We start from the raw sequence: 16,742 nt of genomic DNA on the forward strand, positions 1-16,742 counted from the left end.
AAATAGATATTAGGTCAGCAGCATTATGGAATGAAATTCTTAAAATTGAACAAATCTCCAGTGCATGATGGAATCCCTAACAGATTCTATACTGAATCAGTCATGTTAAACCCAACCTGCACTTTTCCCACATAACAGTGAAAGCCATAGAAAAAGGAAGTAGTGTAGGTACAGTATTTCTCAATTCCTGAAAAGCATTTGACATCTTTGCTTACCATCTTAAGGAGTATCAAGTGAAATTTGTGACTGGATTGAGGATTTTTTGGTAGGGAGGTCACAGCAAATTATTTTTGATGGAGAGTCATTGACATATGTAGAATTAACTTCGGGTGTGCCCCCTGGAAGGGTGTTGGGGTGCTTGCTGTTCATGTTGTATATTAACGATCATGCAGACAATGTTAATATAACCTCAGAATTTTTGCAGGTGATGCAGTTATCTATAATGAAGAATGTTTGAAAGAAGATGCAAAAAATTCAGCCAAATTGCAACAAGATTCAAGAGCCATGGAAAGATTGACAACATACTTTATATTTTCAGAAATGTAAAATAGTGCACTTTGCAAAACAAAAAAAGTAGTAGCCTTTGATTATGATATCAAATTTGCAGGGATATGAAATAAAGCAATCACATGGGCTCAGTTGTAGCTAAAACATGTGGCAGACTGTGGCCAACTGGTAGAATACTAGGGAAATGCCGTCTACAGAGAAGTGCAGTCTGCAAAACTGCATACAGAATACTCATGTGGTCTAGCCTAGAATATTGCAGAAGTGTTTGGGAACCATACTAACTAAGACTAACACTGGATGTTGGATGGTTACAGAGAAGGGCAGCATGATCACAGGTTTGTTTGACATGTGGTAGGGTGTCATGAAGATCCTGAAAGAACTAAACTGGCAGACATTTGAAGATAGGCACACACTATCCTGTGAGAATCTACTCAGAAATGTTCAAGAACCAACTTTAAGTGATGAATCTAAGAATATATTACAACCCCATGGCTATCTCTTCCGTAGGAATCACAAAGACAAGATTAGACTGATTACAGTGTGCACAGAGGCATTTAACCAATTATTCTTCCCACACTCCATATGTGATTGAAATGGACAGAAGGTTGAATAACTGGTACAAAGGGACATACCCTCTCTCTCACTCTCCACAGTGGTCTGCAAAGTATAGACATAGATGCAGATGCAGAGCAACTCCATAAGTGCATGCAGTCGGCTGATGTGCTGCAAGGCCAATAGCCACACAATCCCTTCGTCCTGCTGTGCCTGATGCCAAACGTATGTGGCCTATTGGCCTTGCGATGGTGTCAGCAAGGTTCTGACATCTGGGCAAGCACATTTGGGTGGACACTTGGATGGAAACAAGGCATCATGGGGTGGCAAGAAGGGAAAACAACATTATGTAATTGTGGTAGGTGAGGAGTGTGTGGCATTCCATGCAAACCAGTGATGCCCCCACCAAAATGAGCAGCAGTGCCAACAAATTAGTCATGCAGGAGTCCTTAACACAGGTGGAAGGGACCAATCAACCATTGCTCCAAGCACCAAGCATCTCCTGCAGGCATTTCCACCGCTTGCTGTGCTATTTATGCCTTCGCTTGAAGAAAAACCCACCAATGAGACACATTTGCTACCCTCACAGCAGTGAGCAGAAAGGGTCCCAGTCCTCATTGACGACATGTCTGATGGAGCATTGGCTCATCACTTCCCCTGAGCGTCGCCCTCGACATGCTAGTAGAGAGTGTCCACATGGAATCACCACCCTTCGTCCCTCGACTCAATTAATGATACAGGCCAGGGCATTTTTGGGGCTATATTCTTTAAAAAAGGTTTGGATTTGGTATCCCTGCCAGACTTGTGTATCATACAAGAAGTTGTTCTCAGTTGACAGACTAAGTGATCCACAACTTCACTGTAAGTGGTGTATATATTGAGCAGGACCTTTGGAAGAAATAGATGTGTGTGTGTGTGTGTGTGTGTGTGTGTGTGTGTGTGTGTGTGTGTCTATTGTTCACGAAGGCCTTAACAACTGAAAGCTATAATTATGAGAGTCTTACTGAGTTGCCTATCTACGACTGTGCATCTCCACTATATGGTGAGTAGCAACTTTCCTTTGCATAATATAATTAATTTCACATGTGAGACAACATCTTCACCAGTTGCCACCACCTAATTGACCCCCCATTCTCACAATACTGCACAGTGTAATGACCAAACAAACCTATGTTATGCAGCAAATGATAAAGCCATAGTATTTCTCATTGTGGTTGTATATAATTGCCTTAACCTATGGTTTAGCGGAATCATTGATCATTTCAAAAAGTGTATTAGAATTAATAAAATGCTGTATTCCAGATTCCAGGGAATATGGTTGAGGTAGTGAAGGGCCCCATTTTGCCCCCCCCCCCCCCCCCCCCCCTCCCCCCTCATGTTTACCATGTTCACAACCCACAGAATAAAAGAAATGCTGAACTAAATAGCACACACACACACACACACACACACACACACTCCTATGCATCTACTTGATGAACACAAAATGCCCATCTACTCGATGAACACAAAATGCCAGGATTGGATTTCAACTGAGATGAGAGGTTGTATGGGTGGGGTTGGTGGAGGGAGAAAGAAACTGGGAGTGGGAGGAGGAGAAGCTGGGGAGGGTTAATTGGTGGCTCAGAGAAAGGCAGCAGGTGTGCAGTATAGGAGTATGAAAGGGAGAAGCTGCAGGTCCACAGGTATAAGGCAGACGGGCACCAGAGCTGGTGAGTTCATGGTATAAACGCTGACAGTGATGTGGAGGGCTGGGTTGGGAGTGGGTTAGAGAGTTTTGAGTAGAGAGTGTGGGTGCACTGGGTTAGTTATTTAAAAAATTTTAGTAGCTATATTTATCCAAATAATTTAGTCTTTAAACATATGTCTATTGCAGAAAAAAAATCAGGAAGTAGGTACAATATCAATTGGGAGAGTTATTAGAAATTTAAAGTGGCAAGAGAGGGCTCTCCAAGCACAGGGTAAAGTGCTCTGCTGGTCAAGAATTAACTGTTCCTTTTGCCATCGGCACCAACACCAAATAAGAAATCTTGTTAGAGCATTTAGTGTCAGTGTCAGTCAGCCTGCTGTTGGTATTCAATCAGTCTGTTGCAGCCTTGGAATGTATTCGTTTGTGACAGTAGCTGCAACTGTGAGATATATGTCCGCTTGTGTCCCAAACCACCTTCCCTACCCTCCGGCTCCTACCCTTGTAACCACCCCCGGTGTAAAACCTGTCCCATGCACCCTCCCACCACCACCTACTCCAGTCCTGTAACCCGTAAGGTGTACACGATCAAAGACAGAGCCACGTGTGAAAGCACCCACGTGATCTACCAACTGACCTGCCTACACTGTGACGCATTCTATGTGGGAATGACCAGTAACAAACTGTCCATTCGCATGAATGGACACAGGCAGACAGTGTTTGTTGGTAATGAGGATCACCCTGTGGCTAAAAATGCCTTGGTACACGGCCAACACATCTTGGCACAGTGTTACACCGTCCGGGTTATCTGGATACTTCCCACTAACACCAACCTATCCAAACTCTGGAGATGGGAAGTTGCTCTTCAATATATCCTCTCTTCCCGTTACCCACCAGGCCTCAATCTCCGCTAATTTCAAGTTGCCGCCACTCATACCTCACCTGTCATTCAGCAACATCTTTGCCTCTGCACTTCCGCCTCGACTGACATCTCTGCCCAAACTCTTTGCCTTTGAATATGTCTGCTTGTGTCTGTATCTGTGTGGATGGATATGTGTGTGCGTGCGCGAGTGTATACCTGTCCTTTTTTCCCCCTAAGGCAAGTCTTTCAGCTCCCGGGATTGGAATGACTCCTTACCAACAAACACTGTCTGCCTGTCCATTCATGCAAATGGACAGTTTGTTGCTGGTCATTCCCACATAGAAAGCTTCACAGTGTAGGCAGGTCAGTCGGTAAATCACGTGGGTGCTTTCACACGTGGCTCTGCCTTTGATCGTGTACACCTTACGGGTTACAGGACTGGAGTAGGTGGTGGTGGGAGGGTGCATGGGACAGGTTTTACACAGGGGGCAGTTACAAGGGTAGGAGCCAGAGGGTAGGGAAGGTGGTTTGGGGATTTCATAGGGATGAACTAAGAGGTTACGAAGGTTAGGTGGACGGCGGAAAGACACTCTTGGTGGAGTGGGGAGGATTTCATGAAGGATGGATCTCATTTCAGGGCAGGATTTGAGGAAGTCGTATCCCTGCTGGAGAGCCACATTCAGAGTCTGATCCAGTCCCGGAAAGTATCTTGTCACAAGTGGGGCACTTTTGGGGTTCTTCTGTGGGAGGTTCTGGGTTTGAGAGGATGAGTGCTTCTGTACCAGGTCGGAAGGATAGTTGCGGGATGCGAAAGCTGTTGTCAGGTTGTTGGTGTATTGGTTCAGGGATTCTGGACTGGAGCAGATTCATTTGCCATGAAGACCTAGGCTATAGGGAAGGGACTGTTTGATGTGGAATGGGTGGCAGCTGTCATAATGGAGGTACTGTTGCTTGTTGGTGGGTTTGATGTGGACGGACGTGTGAAGCTGGCCATTGGACAGGTGGAGGTCAACGTCAAGGAAAGTAACAAAGACATATATATATGATGATATATATAAAATGATGTGACTTACCGAACGAAAGTGTTGGTATGTTGATAGAGACACAAACACAAACTCACACACAAAATTCAAGCTTTCACAACCCACGGTTGCTTCATCAGGAAAGGGGGAAGGAGAGGGAAAGACGAAAGGATGTGGGTTTTAAGGGAGAGGGTAAGGAGTCATTCCAATCCCGGGAGCAGAAAGACTTACCTTAGGGGGAAAAAAGGACAGGTATACACTCGCACACACACACATATCCATCCGCACATATACAGACACAAGCAGACATATGTAAAGGCCTTGATGTTGACCTCCATCTGTCTGATGGCCAGCTTCACACATCCGTCCACATCAAACCCACCAACAAGCAACAGTACCTCCATTTTGACAGCTGCCACCCATTCCATATCAAACAGTTGCTTCCCTACAGCTTAGGTCTTTGTGGCAAATGAATCTGCTGTGGTCCTAAATCCCTGAACCATTGCACCAATAACCTGAAAACAGCTTTCGCATCCCGCAACTATCCTTCCGACCTGGTACAGAAGCAAATAGCTAGAGCCACTTCCTCATCCCCTCAAACCCAGAACCTCCCACAGAAGAACCACAAAAGTGCCCCACTTGTGACAGGATACTTTCCAGGACTGGATCAGATTCTGAATGTGGCTCTCCAGCAGGGATACGACTTCCTCAAATCCAGCCCTGAAATGAGATCCATCCTTCATGAAAGCCTCCCCACTCCACCAAGAGTGTCTTTCCGCCGTCCACCTAACCTTCGTAACCTCTTAGTTCATCCCTATGAAATCCCCAAACCACCTTCCCTACCCTCTGGCTCCTACCCTTGTAACCACCCCCGGTGTAAGACCTGTCCCATGCACCCTCCCACCACCACCTACTCCAGTCCTGTAACCCGGAAGGTGTACACGATCAAAGGCAGAGCCACGTGTGAAAGCACCCACGTGATCTACAAACTGACCTGCCTACACTGTGATGCATTCTATGTGGGAATGTCCAGCAACAAACTGTCCATTCGCATGAACAGACACAGGCAGACAGTGTTTGTTGGTAATGAGGATCACCCTGTGGCTAAACATGCCTTAGTGCACAGCCAGCACATCTTGGCACAGTGTTACACCGTCCAGGTTATCTGTATACTTCCCACTGACACCAACCTATCAGAACTCCGGAGATGGGAACTTGCCCTCCAATATATCCTCTCTTCCTGTTACCCACCAGGCCTCAACCTCCACTAATTTCAAGTTGCCGCCCCTCGTACATCACTTGTCACTCAACAACATCTTTGCCTCTGTACTTCTGCCTCAACTGACATCTCTGCCCAAACCCTTTGCCTTTACATATGTCTGCTTGTGTCTGTATATGTGCCGATGGATATATATATGTGTGTGTGTGTGTGTGTGTGTGTGTGTGTGTGTGTGTGTGTGTGCACGCGCGAGTGTATACCTGTCCCTTTTCCCCCCTAAGGTAAGTCTTTCCGCTCCTTACCCTCTCCCTTAAAACCCACATCCACTCGTCTTTTCTCTCTCCTTCCCTCTTTCCTGATGAAGCAACCGTTGGTTGTGAAAGCTTGATATTTGTGTGTGTGTTTGTGTGTTTTTATTGTCTCCTATCAATATACCAACGCTTTCATTTGGTAAGTTACAGCAGCTTTGTTTTTTTATATATAACTTCTGCACAATTTCAGTGCAGTGATGTGTTCACTGTAAATAAGTATTTAATTGTTGTATTACACATTTATGACCTTATAAATAAATTTAAACAAAATTATTTTAATTTCAGTGCATTAGTATTTGTAAAATGATTCTTTCATAGAGCGTTCATTAAAAAATGACGACCATGCCACTTGGGACCTGTGGAATGGTACATTAGCTTATTTGTTTGAGTTGTAAATATTTGTCATGTCTTGTTGTTTTTATGACATGTGCTACATCCTGGAGGACCTCCTCACTGCAGATCAATTGGAATGAAAGTAAATCTAATCTAATCTAATAGAAGCCAGATAGCTTTTTTCAATTTATTCAATTCCTGAATTCTTATTCAATTACCTTTCCAGATCTGATTGCAACACATTCAGTAGTTGCCATCACAATGTTTGGTGGTGCAAGTTATGTATGAATAATACAAATGTTATTATTCCTGATCACAAATTATAATCCAGATTATCATTTTTGATTGCTTAGAAGATTATCTTCAGTTGTAAAAAGGATTGAAGAGAAAAATCCTACCTGTAATATGCTATTATTAAGAATAACAAAAATTGTTAAGTCTTCTTTTGAATTGTGTTATTCCAAACTTGCATTACTATTGTTATGTTCATTTCCATTAATTCTAATGTTACAGGGCAATTCAAACAACACATTTGAAAAATGTATTCGCTTTGCTGTTAATTGGACAGAGCTGCTTACACAGTATTCTCCAGATGAAATCATGCCAAATTTGAGCTGGCCAGTGGAAGAGTGTAAAGATGGCTGGGAGTATAATACAACAGAGATCTCCTCCTCTGTTGTAATTGATGTTAGTATTCACTTAATTCTTATCAAGTTAAAGTCACATAAATGAAAGGTGCAAATTTAAGCAAGTGGTGGTAGAGGCTAACTTGAAATATATAGTTAGACTAGCTTAGCGCCCACTACTCGCATGCATAGACTGTATAACATGTGGAGATGTATTTTGTTTATTTAATAAAATTTTTATGTTGTTCACAAATTGTCTTCTAAGCTTTTCACACTAATTAAAGCAATATAAGCACAAACCTTAATGAATGTGCTTTTGACAAAAAAGCAATTCTGATAGCTGGAGTCCAGAGTTTATGTTAATCATGCCTTTTGCATGCTTATGTAGATATTTCTGTAGCAATTTTAATCACCTAACAAATATTTCTTTATATCTAACTGAGAAGTGAATACCAATTTTCATAAATTTAGATTTAAATTTTTTTAATGTAACAATTTTCATGTCCTATTGTACTCCCTTGGGGGATGAATTTCCAAAAACACTGAAGCATATATATATATATATATATATATAATAGAAGGAAACATTCCACGTGGGAAAAATTATATATAAAATCAAAGATGAGGTGACTTACCGAACGAAAGCACTGGCAGGTCGATAGACACACAAACAAACACAAACATACACACAAAATTCAAGCTTTCGCAACAAACTGTTGCCTCATCAGGAAAGAGGGAAGGAGAGGGGAAGACGAAAGGAAGTGGGTTTTAAGGGAGAGGGTAAGGAGTCATTCCAATCCCGGGAGCGGAAAGACTTACCTTAGGGGGAAAAAAGGAGAGGTATACACTCGCACACACGCACATATCCATCCACACATACAGACACAAGCAGACATATTCAAATATGTATGTCATTCAACAACATCTTTGCCCCTGCACTTCTGCCTCGACTGACATCTCTGCCCAAACTCTTTGTCTTTAAATATGTCTGCTTGTGTCTGTATATGTGTGGATGGATATGTGTGTGTGTGCGAGTGTATACCCGTCCTTTTTTCCCCCTAAGGTAAGTCTTTCCGCTCCCGGGATTGGAATGACTCCTTACCCACTCCCTTAAAACCCACATCCTTTTGTCTTTCCCTCTCCTTCCTTCTTTCCTGATGAGGCAACAGTTTGTTGCGAAAGCTTGAATTTTGTGTGTATGTTTGTGTTTGTTTGTGTGTCTGTCGACCTGCCAGCACTTTCGTTCGGTAAGTCACATCATCTTTGTTTTTTTATATATATATATATATATATATATATATATATATATATATATATATATATATATATATATATATATATATATATATATATATAAAAAAACAAAGATGATGTGACTTACCAAATGAAAGTGCTGGCAGGTCGACAGACACACAATATATATATATATATATATATATATATATATATATATATATATATATATATATATATATATATTGTGTGTCTGTCGACCTGCCAGCACTTTCATTTGGTAAGTCACATCATCTTTGTTTTTAGATATATTTTTCCTACGTGAAATGTTTCCCTTTATTATATATATATATATATAATTTCTAACCTAGAAGTCAAATAGATGCAGCTTTAAAAATGCTCTAGTAGTTCTTTAATAGTGATGTCTTTTCAAAGAAACCTTTCACTCACTATTTCAACCCCATAGTGTTAAATTTTCAAAAATGATGAAACGCACAGTTCTTTATTTCTGACCAAGAAACCAAAGACCAATTTTCTTAGGTCTAGATTCAAAATTGCCTTAATAGCAACATTCTTTCAATAAACCTTTACCCGCTATTCCACCGTATTAAGAGTGGAATTTTGGACAATCCCTTCTTAAGCAATGCCTACAGTATAAGATCCACAAGCTCTCCTAACTTCCAATTTTCTATCCTTAGCAGTTTGGGCTGGGTGATTATGAGTCAGTGAATCAGTCTGATCCTGTTTCACTCCCGTAGGGGTTGAGTTTCAAAAAACAGTGAAACATATCTTTTTTCATCTCTAGCCAAACATCAGTTTTCAAATGCTTTCACAATGAAATATTTTCATGAAATATTTCACCCCTTATTTCACCTCCTTATGGGTTGAAAGTCCAAAACCAGTGACATGCGTATATTTTGTTTCTAACAGAGAAGCCCAATACAAATTTTCACAGATCCAGCTTTAAAAAATGCTTACACAGTGAAAAATTTTCAAAAAACTTTCGTTCCCTGTTTCATCCCCAAGGGGTTAAATTTCCAAAAACAGTGAAATGTGCATTTTTTTATTTCGAACTGAGAAGCCCAATTTAAATTTTCATTGATTTAGTTTTAATAATGCTGTTACAATGAAATATTTTCATAAAAGATCTCATCCCCTATTTTTCCCCCTTAGGGGTTCAATTTCCAAAAACACTGAAACTAGGAATTTTTTTATTTGTAACTGTAAAGTCAAATACCAGTTTTCACAAATGTAGCTTTAAAAATACTTCAGTAGTTCTTCAGTATTGATATATGTTCAAAAAAGGCTTTCACCCACTATTTCACCCGCATAGTGTTAAATTTCCAAAAATGTTGAAACATGCATTTCTTTATTTCTGGCCAATAAACCAAACGCCAATTTTCATAGGTCTAGCTTCAATATTGCCTTAATAGTACAATTTTTCAAATAAAAACCTTCATCCTCTATTTCACCCTCTTGGGGTTGGAATTTCAAAAAACATCGCAAACAATGCCAGTAGTATATGATCCATACCTTCTTCAAATTTCGATATTCTGTCCTTATTGGTTTGGATTGGGCAATGATGAGTTTGTCAGTCAGTCAGTCAGGACATCGCTGTTTATATATAGAGATGACACAGTTTCCCATAGGATTCATATTAGAATTTGGCAGATGGAATAGCTCTATGAAGGAGATACTATGGCTCTGTTGAAATTTTAGCGTCGGGTAAGTGCAAATGGTTGATGAATTCCAGTTGTGTTTTTTCATCAATTAAATTTATTTATTTCAAAAAAAGAATGTCAACAACATCAATAACATAGATCAACATTGAACATGCCTAAAGGTGTTATTGTTGACACCTGTTGTAGCAAAACTCCAGCAAAAATACATCACTTAATTTTCTATTACAAACTGCAATATTAGGGCCTAATATTCAAATTTGGTATATTGGTCTTGAGTTTCTTCAATGCCATTAATTATTCTAGTAATATTGGGCACTAACACAAATCCACTTAAACTTATCAATTGAGGGAGAGCTAAACTTGTAATCAATTTTAATTTTTTATAAAAGAGCCAGGCGTAACCTAAAATTTGAAGGTTTACTTTACATAAAGAATGAAGTGCCCCGTACTCGTGTACTTTTATCTGACATTATTATCTTTGTAAACTATGAACTCTATTTCAGTAAGGAAGAAAATTATCTAATTAGCAACCAAAATGTCAACTGTCTACTTAAAATCATGTGACAATGCCAAATTTCACAAAAGACGGCTACAAATAAAGAGAGACGTGTATTGGGTGCTACACTAGTTCAAGATACTGTACTCAACATTAATACATGGCTGAGACAGTTATATTTCACTTAGTTATATTTCACTTGATTGTTGAGTAATTAATGCCATATTGCAAATAGGAACGTCTTGGACTGGACGCTTAGTTAGTCCTTGGATGTCTTCTGTCACTCATCATGTCTTTCATCCCTCATCATGGCTTTCATCCCTGCAGAAATTTCAAAGATGCTTGGTGGTTGGGAGTCCACAGTGAACTGTTGGTGTAGGCTGGCTAAGTCAGTTCAAAGGACAGAGGAGGCACGGATGTACCACCTCCAATGAGACCATTCCTAACAAAGCACTGTTGTGTTTAAAACATTGACAGCTTTACTGTTTTATATTGAAATGAGTGCAAAGAAAATTATACAAGCAAATTTAGATCCCAGAGATCTATTGGTCACTTGCCATTATTTAAAAAGAATAAATGAAATTAAAAAAAAATTCTAATGTACACTAAAAATGCTATTTTGTTACAGTGAAGAGCATTTAAAAGTGGAGTGATGGAATTTTTGTAAATTTAAGATAAACTCTAAAGATTATGCAGTTTTTTGTGAATCAGTAATACAAATGTCAAAAAAAGTTTTGCATCACCTCAGTTCTGAGAGTTCCAGAACCTATACAGAAAATTGGAATAGAGATCAACATAAACATCATTTTTGCCCTTATTGCTCTTGAAAACCACACATTGCATGTTGTACCACCATACATTGCGACCTTCAAAGGTGGTGGTCCAGATTGCTGTACACACCAGTACCTCTAATACCCAGTAGCATGTCCTCTTGCATTGTTGCTTGCCTGTATTATTTGTGGCATACAACATGCTGGCCACGCTAGTCAACCGATGTCATTATTCTGAAGGAAGTCATTCACAAAATGTGCACAATGGGGGCACAAATTGTCCATGAAGATGAATGCCTCACCAATATGCTTCCAATACGGTTGCACTATCGGTTGTAGGATGGCATTCACATATCACACAGCTGTTATTGTGCCTTCTATGACCACCAGCACTGTACGTCGCCCCCATATAATGCCACCCCAAAACAGCAAGGAACCTCCACCTTGCTGCAATTGCTGGACATTGTGTCTAGGCATTCAGCCAGACCGGGTTGCCTCCAAACACGTCTTCAACGATTGTATGGTTTAGGGCATATGCGACAATCATCAATGAAGACAACATGATGCCAATCCTGAGCAGTCCATTCAGCACATTGTTGGGTCCTTCTGTACCGCACTGCATGGTTTCATTGTTGCAAAGATGGACCTCGCCATGGACATTGGGAGTGAAGTTGCGTATCATGCAGCCTATTGTGCACAGTTTGAGTCATAACACGACATGCTGTGGCTGCATGAAGAGCATTATTCAACTTGGTGGCACTGCTGTCAGGGTTTCTCCGAGCCATAATCCATAGGTAGTGGTCATCCACTGAATCCGTAGGTAGTGGTCATCCACTGCAGTGGTAGCCCTTGGGTGGCCCGAGTGAGGCATGTCGTCGACAGTTCCTGTCTCACTGTATCTCCCCCATGTTCAAACAACATCGCTTTGGTTCACTCCGAGATGCCTGGACACTTCCCATGTTGAGAGCCCTTCCTGGCACAAAGTAACAATGCAAACACGATCGAACCGGTATTGACTGTCTAGGCATGGTTGAACTACAGACAACACGAGCCCTGAACATCCTTCCTCATGGAATGACTGGAACTGATTGGCTATCGGACCCCCTTCGTCTAATAGGCGGTGCTCATGCATGGTTGTTTACATCTCTGGGTGGGTTTAGTGACATCTCTGAAAAGTCAAAGGGACTGTGTCTGTGATACGATATCCATAGTCAATGTCTATCTTCAGGAGTTCTGGGAACTGGGTTGATGCAAAACTTTTTTTGATGTGTGTATCATTAAATAAGTCAGGCGCTGATGACTGCGCAGTTGAGTGCCCCACAAACCAAACATCATCATCATCATTAAATAAGTCATTTGTGTGTTTTTGATCATTTTGTAAGGTTTTTTTATGTTCACATTTTTGTGATGTACAACATGCAGATAATTGGACATACTTTTCTAAAATTGTCTATTTTGTCATATCCTCTGACACTTGCTATTCCTGCCAAAACAGTACATAAAGATGAATCTTTGCTGAGGAATCATCACAACTTTCTCTTTTATTTCTTTTGTAATGGAGATTTATGCACGAGCTAGGATGGACTTACCCTTGTTTACTTACAGCAAGATATGGAAGATGCCCCATGGGTGCAGTGCAAGCTAACTTAAGCCCATATTCCAAAGCAAAGTCCCCTCTATGCTGTGTTAAAGTTCTGCCTATGACCAACAGAGTCTATGGTATTAGAACGTGAGCCAGACTGGTAGCAGACTTGCTATGCACTGCACAGTTCACTTAATAAGTGACTCAGATCAGTCCTGGGCCAGCTTACTCGTATTTGCTAGATCATGGCACAATCTTGGCACAGGGCATTCCTGATTACCAGTGCCCTCTGGGTAATAGTACCACTGTGGTTGATAGATTAAGCCAGCTATTCAGTTTCCATAGTGACATCAGATGGTACCATTACAATTTCAGTATGTAACACCTACTTTGATGTGTACTATTCTGTTTGTCTTTTTTCCTTTCTTTTTCTTCTACTTGCAAGGGTGGAGAAATGAGTTTATCTTCAGAACTGCTATGTGGTCACCATGTTTAAGAAAGAAAAAAAGATGTTATAGTTTTGCCACAGATTTTGTATTATGAAATATCCACAATTTGTCTCTCATGTGGGAAATATGACTTTGTGCTACATGTGTATGACAGATATTTTCATCAATGTAAGATTACTGAATTTAGTTGTTTGCCACTTTTATGCAATAGTGAACTACTTGTGTGTCTTAGTACCACACAGACTGTATGTTTTGTTTCTGTTTTCCAGTTTAATCTGGTGTGTCATCATGCAATATATCCCACAATTGCTTTATCTGCATTGAATATGGGTGCACCAATAGGTGTGTACATGTTTGGCATGATTAACGACAGGTAGGTTATAATGTTTGAGATAAAATTTTATTCACACACATAGTGAAATTTCAATACTGCATCACTTTCAGTCACTTTGAACACTGAAATGCACTATTGTGGTGTTAAGCCACTGTTTGTGTTTAGAGTGGGCAGACGGATATCCTTCTTCTGTTGTTTGACAACAATGCTGATTGGAGGCTTCATGACAGCAGCAGCTAAAGACTTCTGGACATGGATGACAAGCAGAATCATAGTGGGACTAGCAGTGCCAGCCATTTACCAGATACCATTCATAATATGTAAGGTTTGGTGCAGCTCATGTGCTGTGTATATCTATACTGTATTTTGAAATTCTGCTCTTGTCGGACTGAGACTAAACATAGCCTAGATTTAGAGGACTGATTTGAAACTGTGTATCCCATCTGTTTGTATGAAGTGTTATCCATGTGATAGTACAAGAATATTTTTTGAAATATTTGTGAATTGTGTAACTGATGCGAGGCATGAGTGTCAAGCTGGTGTTCACCTAATTGGATGTGGGAAATGACTAAAAACTACATCTAGGTTGGCCGTCACACCAGTTCTCACCAATAATCCATTGGGCAGATTCAGTCAGGGGCCAGCATACCTCCTGAATTCCAGAAGCAGCTTGCTAGTGCACATAACTCTCAGGATCAGTATTGTAACACTCATGTTATTTGATATTATTAATTATATATACATCAGTGAGTTCTAACAAGAAATTTGTCAGCTGAGTAGAAGAAGATGGTCACAAATAAATCCTTTAAGCTTCTCTTACATTCAACTTTATTAGTGGTTAAATTTTTTATGGTTGCTGGCAAGTTCTTGTAAATGTGTTTCCCTGAATAATGTGCACCATTTTGGATGAAAATTTTGTGATATTAAATCTTGTTGGAAATTATTATTGTTTGTAGTATTGATTCCATGTAATGAGCTGTTGGTGTGAAGAAGGGATATTATTATTTATAACACATTTCATTAACGAGTAAAAGTATTAGATAGAAGTAGTTAGTATTTGAAGCTCTTTGAACAGGCCTTAGTAGGACATAGTACAAATGATTTATTACACATGCTTTTTGACTCAGAAGACCTTATTTTGGCTTGATAAGTAACGCCAGAAAATGATCCTGTATGACGTTATGGAATGAAAAGTAAGTAAAATATACTTTTTTTTTTTTTTTTTTTAAATTTCTTTTTATGTGAACATGTGACATCTGCATTGCAAGTAAATATCTATTTAGATACTTCAACAGATCTGTGGTATGCACCTTGCAAATGATTTTATTATGAAGTTGTCAACTCAAGAATTTAACAATGTCAACCTTATCGACCTGCTTATCGTCATATTTTATACATGTATGGGAAGGAAACCACTCTCAATTTCTGAGCTGCATATAGTGTGTCTTTTTTTATAGTGTCCATGAAAATTTTGTGAATATATATCTCTAAAACTACACTTGATTTGCTATTTATTGCAATTTTGCATCATCTGCAAACAGAACAAATTTGGCATTGGGTAATATTACTGATGGGAAGTCACTGATGTACACAAGAAAAAGTAAGGGCCCTAAGACGGGACATTCTGGAACATCTCATGTAATTAGGTCACAGTTGGATGATGACTGATAGCTCCTCCCTCCACAGAAACAAATGTGTAGATGCCTTCCTCTAGTTGTAACTCATCTGACCTGGGCTTTGCCTTCAGTAATCTCATAACCTGTTGTCTTGAATCTTCATGCTTTGAAGCCTAGCCATGTAGAAGCATTTTGGGCCCAGAAAACCAGCCATACATACCATTATTTCAAATGTTACTGGCACATCTTTGTCAGAGATATCTTGAAGGGCAATGCACACTAAAAATATCACGTATCAAGTTTCATTTTTCATCTTTGTTGTAGTTCAGTGATAGATTACAAATTTTCCATTAATGATGACATAATGTATGACTGTCCGTAAGAAAAGTGTGAAGATAGTTCTTAAGTAGTTTCACATGTTATTTACTTTTACGTGGAAAAGTCTGAAACATTATGGTGGCAGAGAAATATGTTTCAATCAGGACAGTACCAGCATGTTTATTTCTTGATTGCTTTGTCACTAGATTATTCTGTCCTCTCCAAACAAATCTTGCGAACTTGAGTGGGATGCTCTTCTTCTTAGTTCAGTTTCAGGAATTTTATCAGGAAAATTTTTTCCTACAAGCCTATTATTCATAGTTGCACTAGGAACAATTTCTTGTGCCTTTCTGGAGTTCTTCATCAATTTCTTCAGACTGTTCCAACTCAATATTTCTCCATCCATTTGAGAATCTATCAAATATTCCTTTAGAGTTTCCAAAATTTCTTGCCTGTCAATAAACTTAGCATATTTGTAGGAGAATGAAGAATTACAGAAGACATGAAAACCTAATGAGTACAAGCATGAATCTGATGACAATGTAAGCATACAGTGGCTCAGTCACTTGCAACAGCAGCTCTTGCATTCGCTACTGCTTCCATCAAAGTTATTTTATGAACTGATAACAGAAGGCAGTAGGTTGTGAGGCATCCATACATCATTCCCATATATGAATGCATGGTTTCGTGGCGATATGAATTAATAAAATTTTCTTGGGCTTCCAGCCGCGTCATGTGGTTAAAATCCCACGAGCTTTTGACCGAGCTCTTCTCAGTCATTGTCAAGTGGTAAGAACGACTGCTGTGTCTATGCTATGCATTCATACATGACGTACCTCTACGGGGAGGAAACGTGGCGCACCATTATGATGTGGCCACAGTGACAGTCATTCTTACCAATTGACAATGACTGAGGAGAGCTCAGTCGAAAGCTTGTGGGATTTTACCCACATGATGCGGCTGGAAGCCCGAGGAAATTGTATTAAATCATTCCCATACAAAACCAGTCCAGTTTTGGTAGCAACAGGTAACTCCATGAAACAACACCCAAGATGTACTCAGGCATTGTTCTTTGAATGCAGTGTTGTGGCCTAAGTGGCACTTGGGCTTGCTCACTGAAGCGTTAATGGGCTTGACTGACAT

At 39.9% G+C, this 16,742-nt stretch overlaps 1 protein-coding gene across 3 annotated transcripts in view; it reads left to right on the forward strand.

Moving 5' to 3' along the window:
* Positions 1–16,742, forward strand: part of LOC124797905 (carcinine transporter) — a 421,456-nt gene that overhangs the window by 203,486 nt on the left and 201,228 nt on the right. For all 3 annotated transcript variants that reach the window (XM_047261024.1, XM_047261025.1, XM_047261026.1), the window contains 3 exons: positions 7,007–7,180; positions 13,601–13,704; positions 13,831–13,985. In XM_047261024.1, coding sequence (XP_047116980.1) covers positions 7,007–7,180; positions 13,601–13,704; positions 13,831–13,985 — 433 coding nt within the window. The remainder of the gene's footprint in view (positions 1–7,006; positions 7,181–13,600; positions 13,705–13,830; positions 13,986–16,742) is intronic.

The sequence above is a fragment of the Schistocerca piceifrons genome, chromosome 5 (assembly GCF_021461385.2).
Source record: "Schistocerca piceifrons isolate TAMUIC-IGC-003096 chromosome 5, iqSchPice1.1, whole genome shotgun sequence".
In the NCBI taxonomy this organism is placed as follows: Eukaryota; Metazoa; Arthropoda; class Insecta; order Orthoptera; family Acrididae; genus Schistocerca; species Schistocerca piceifrons.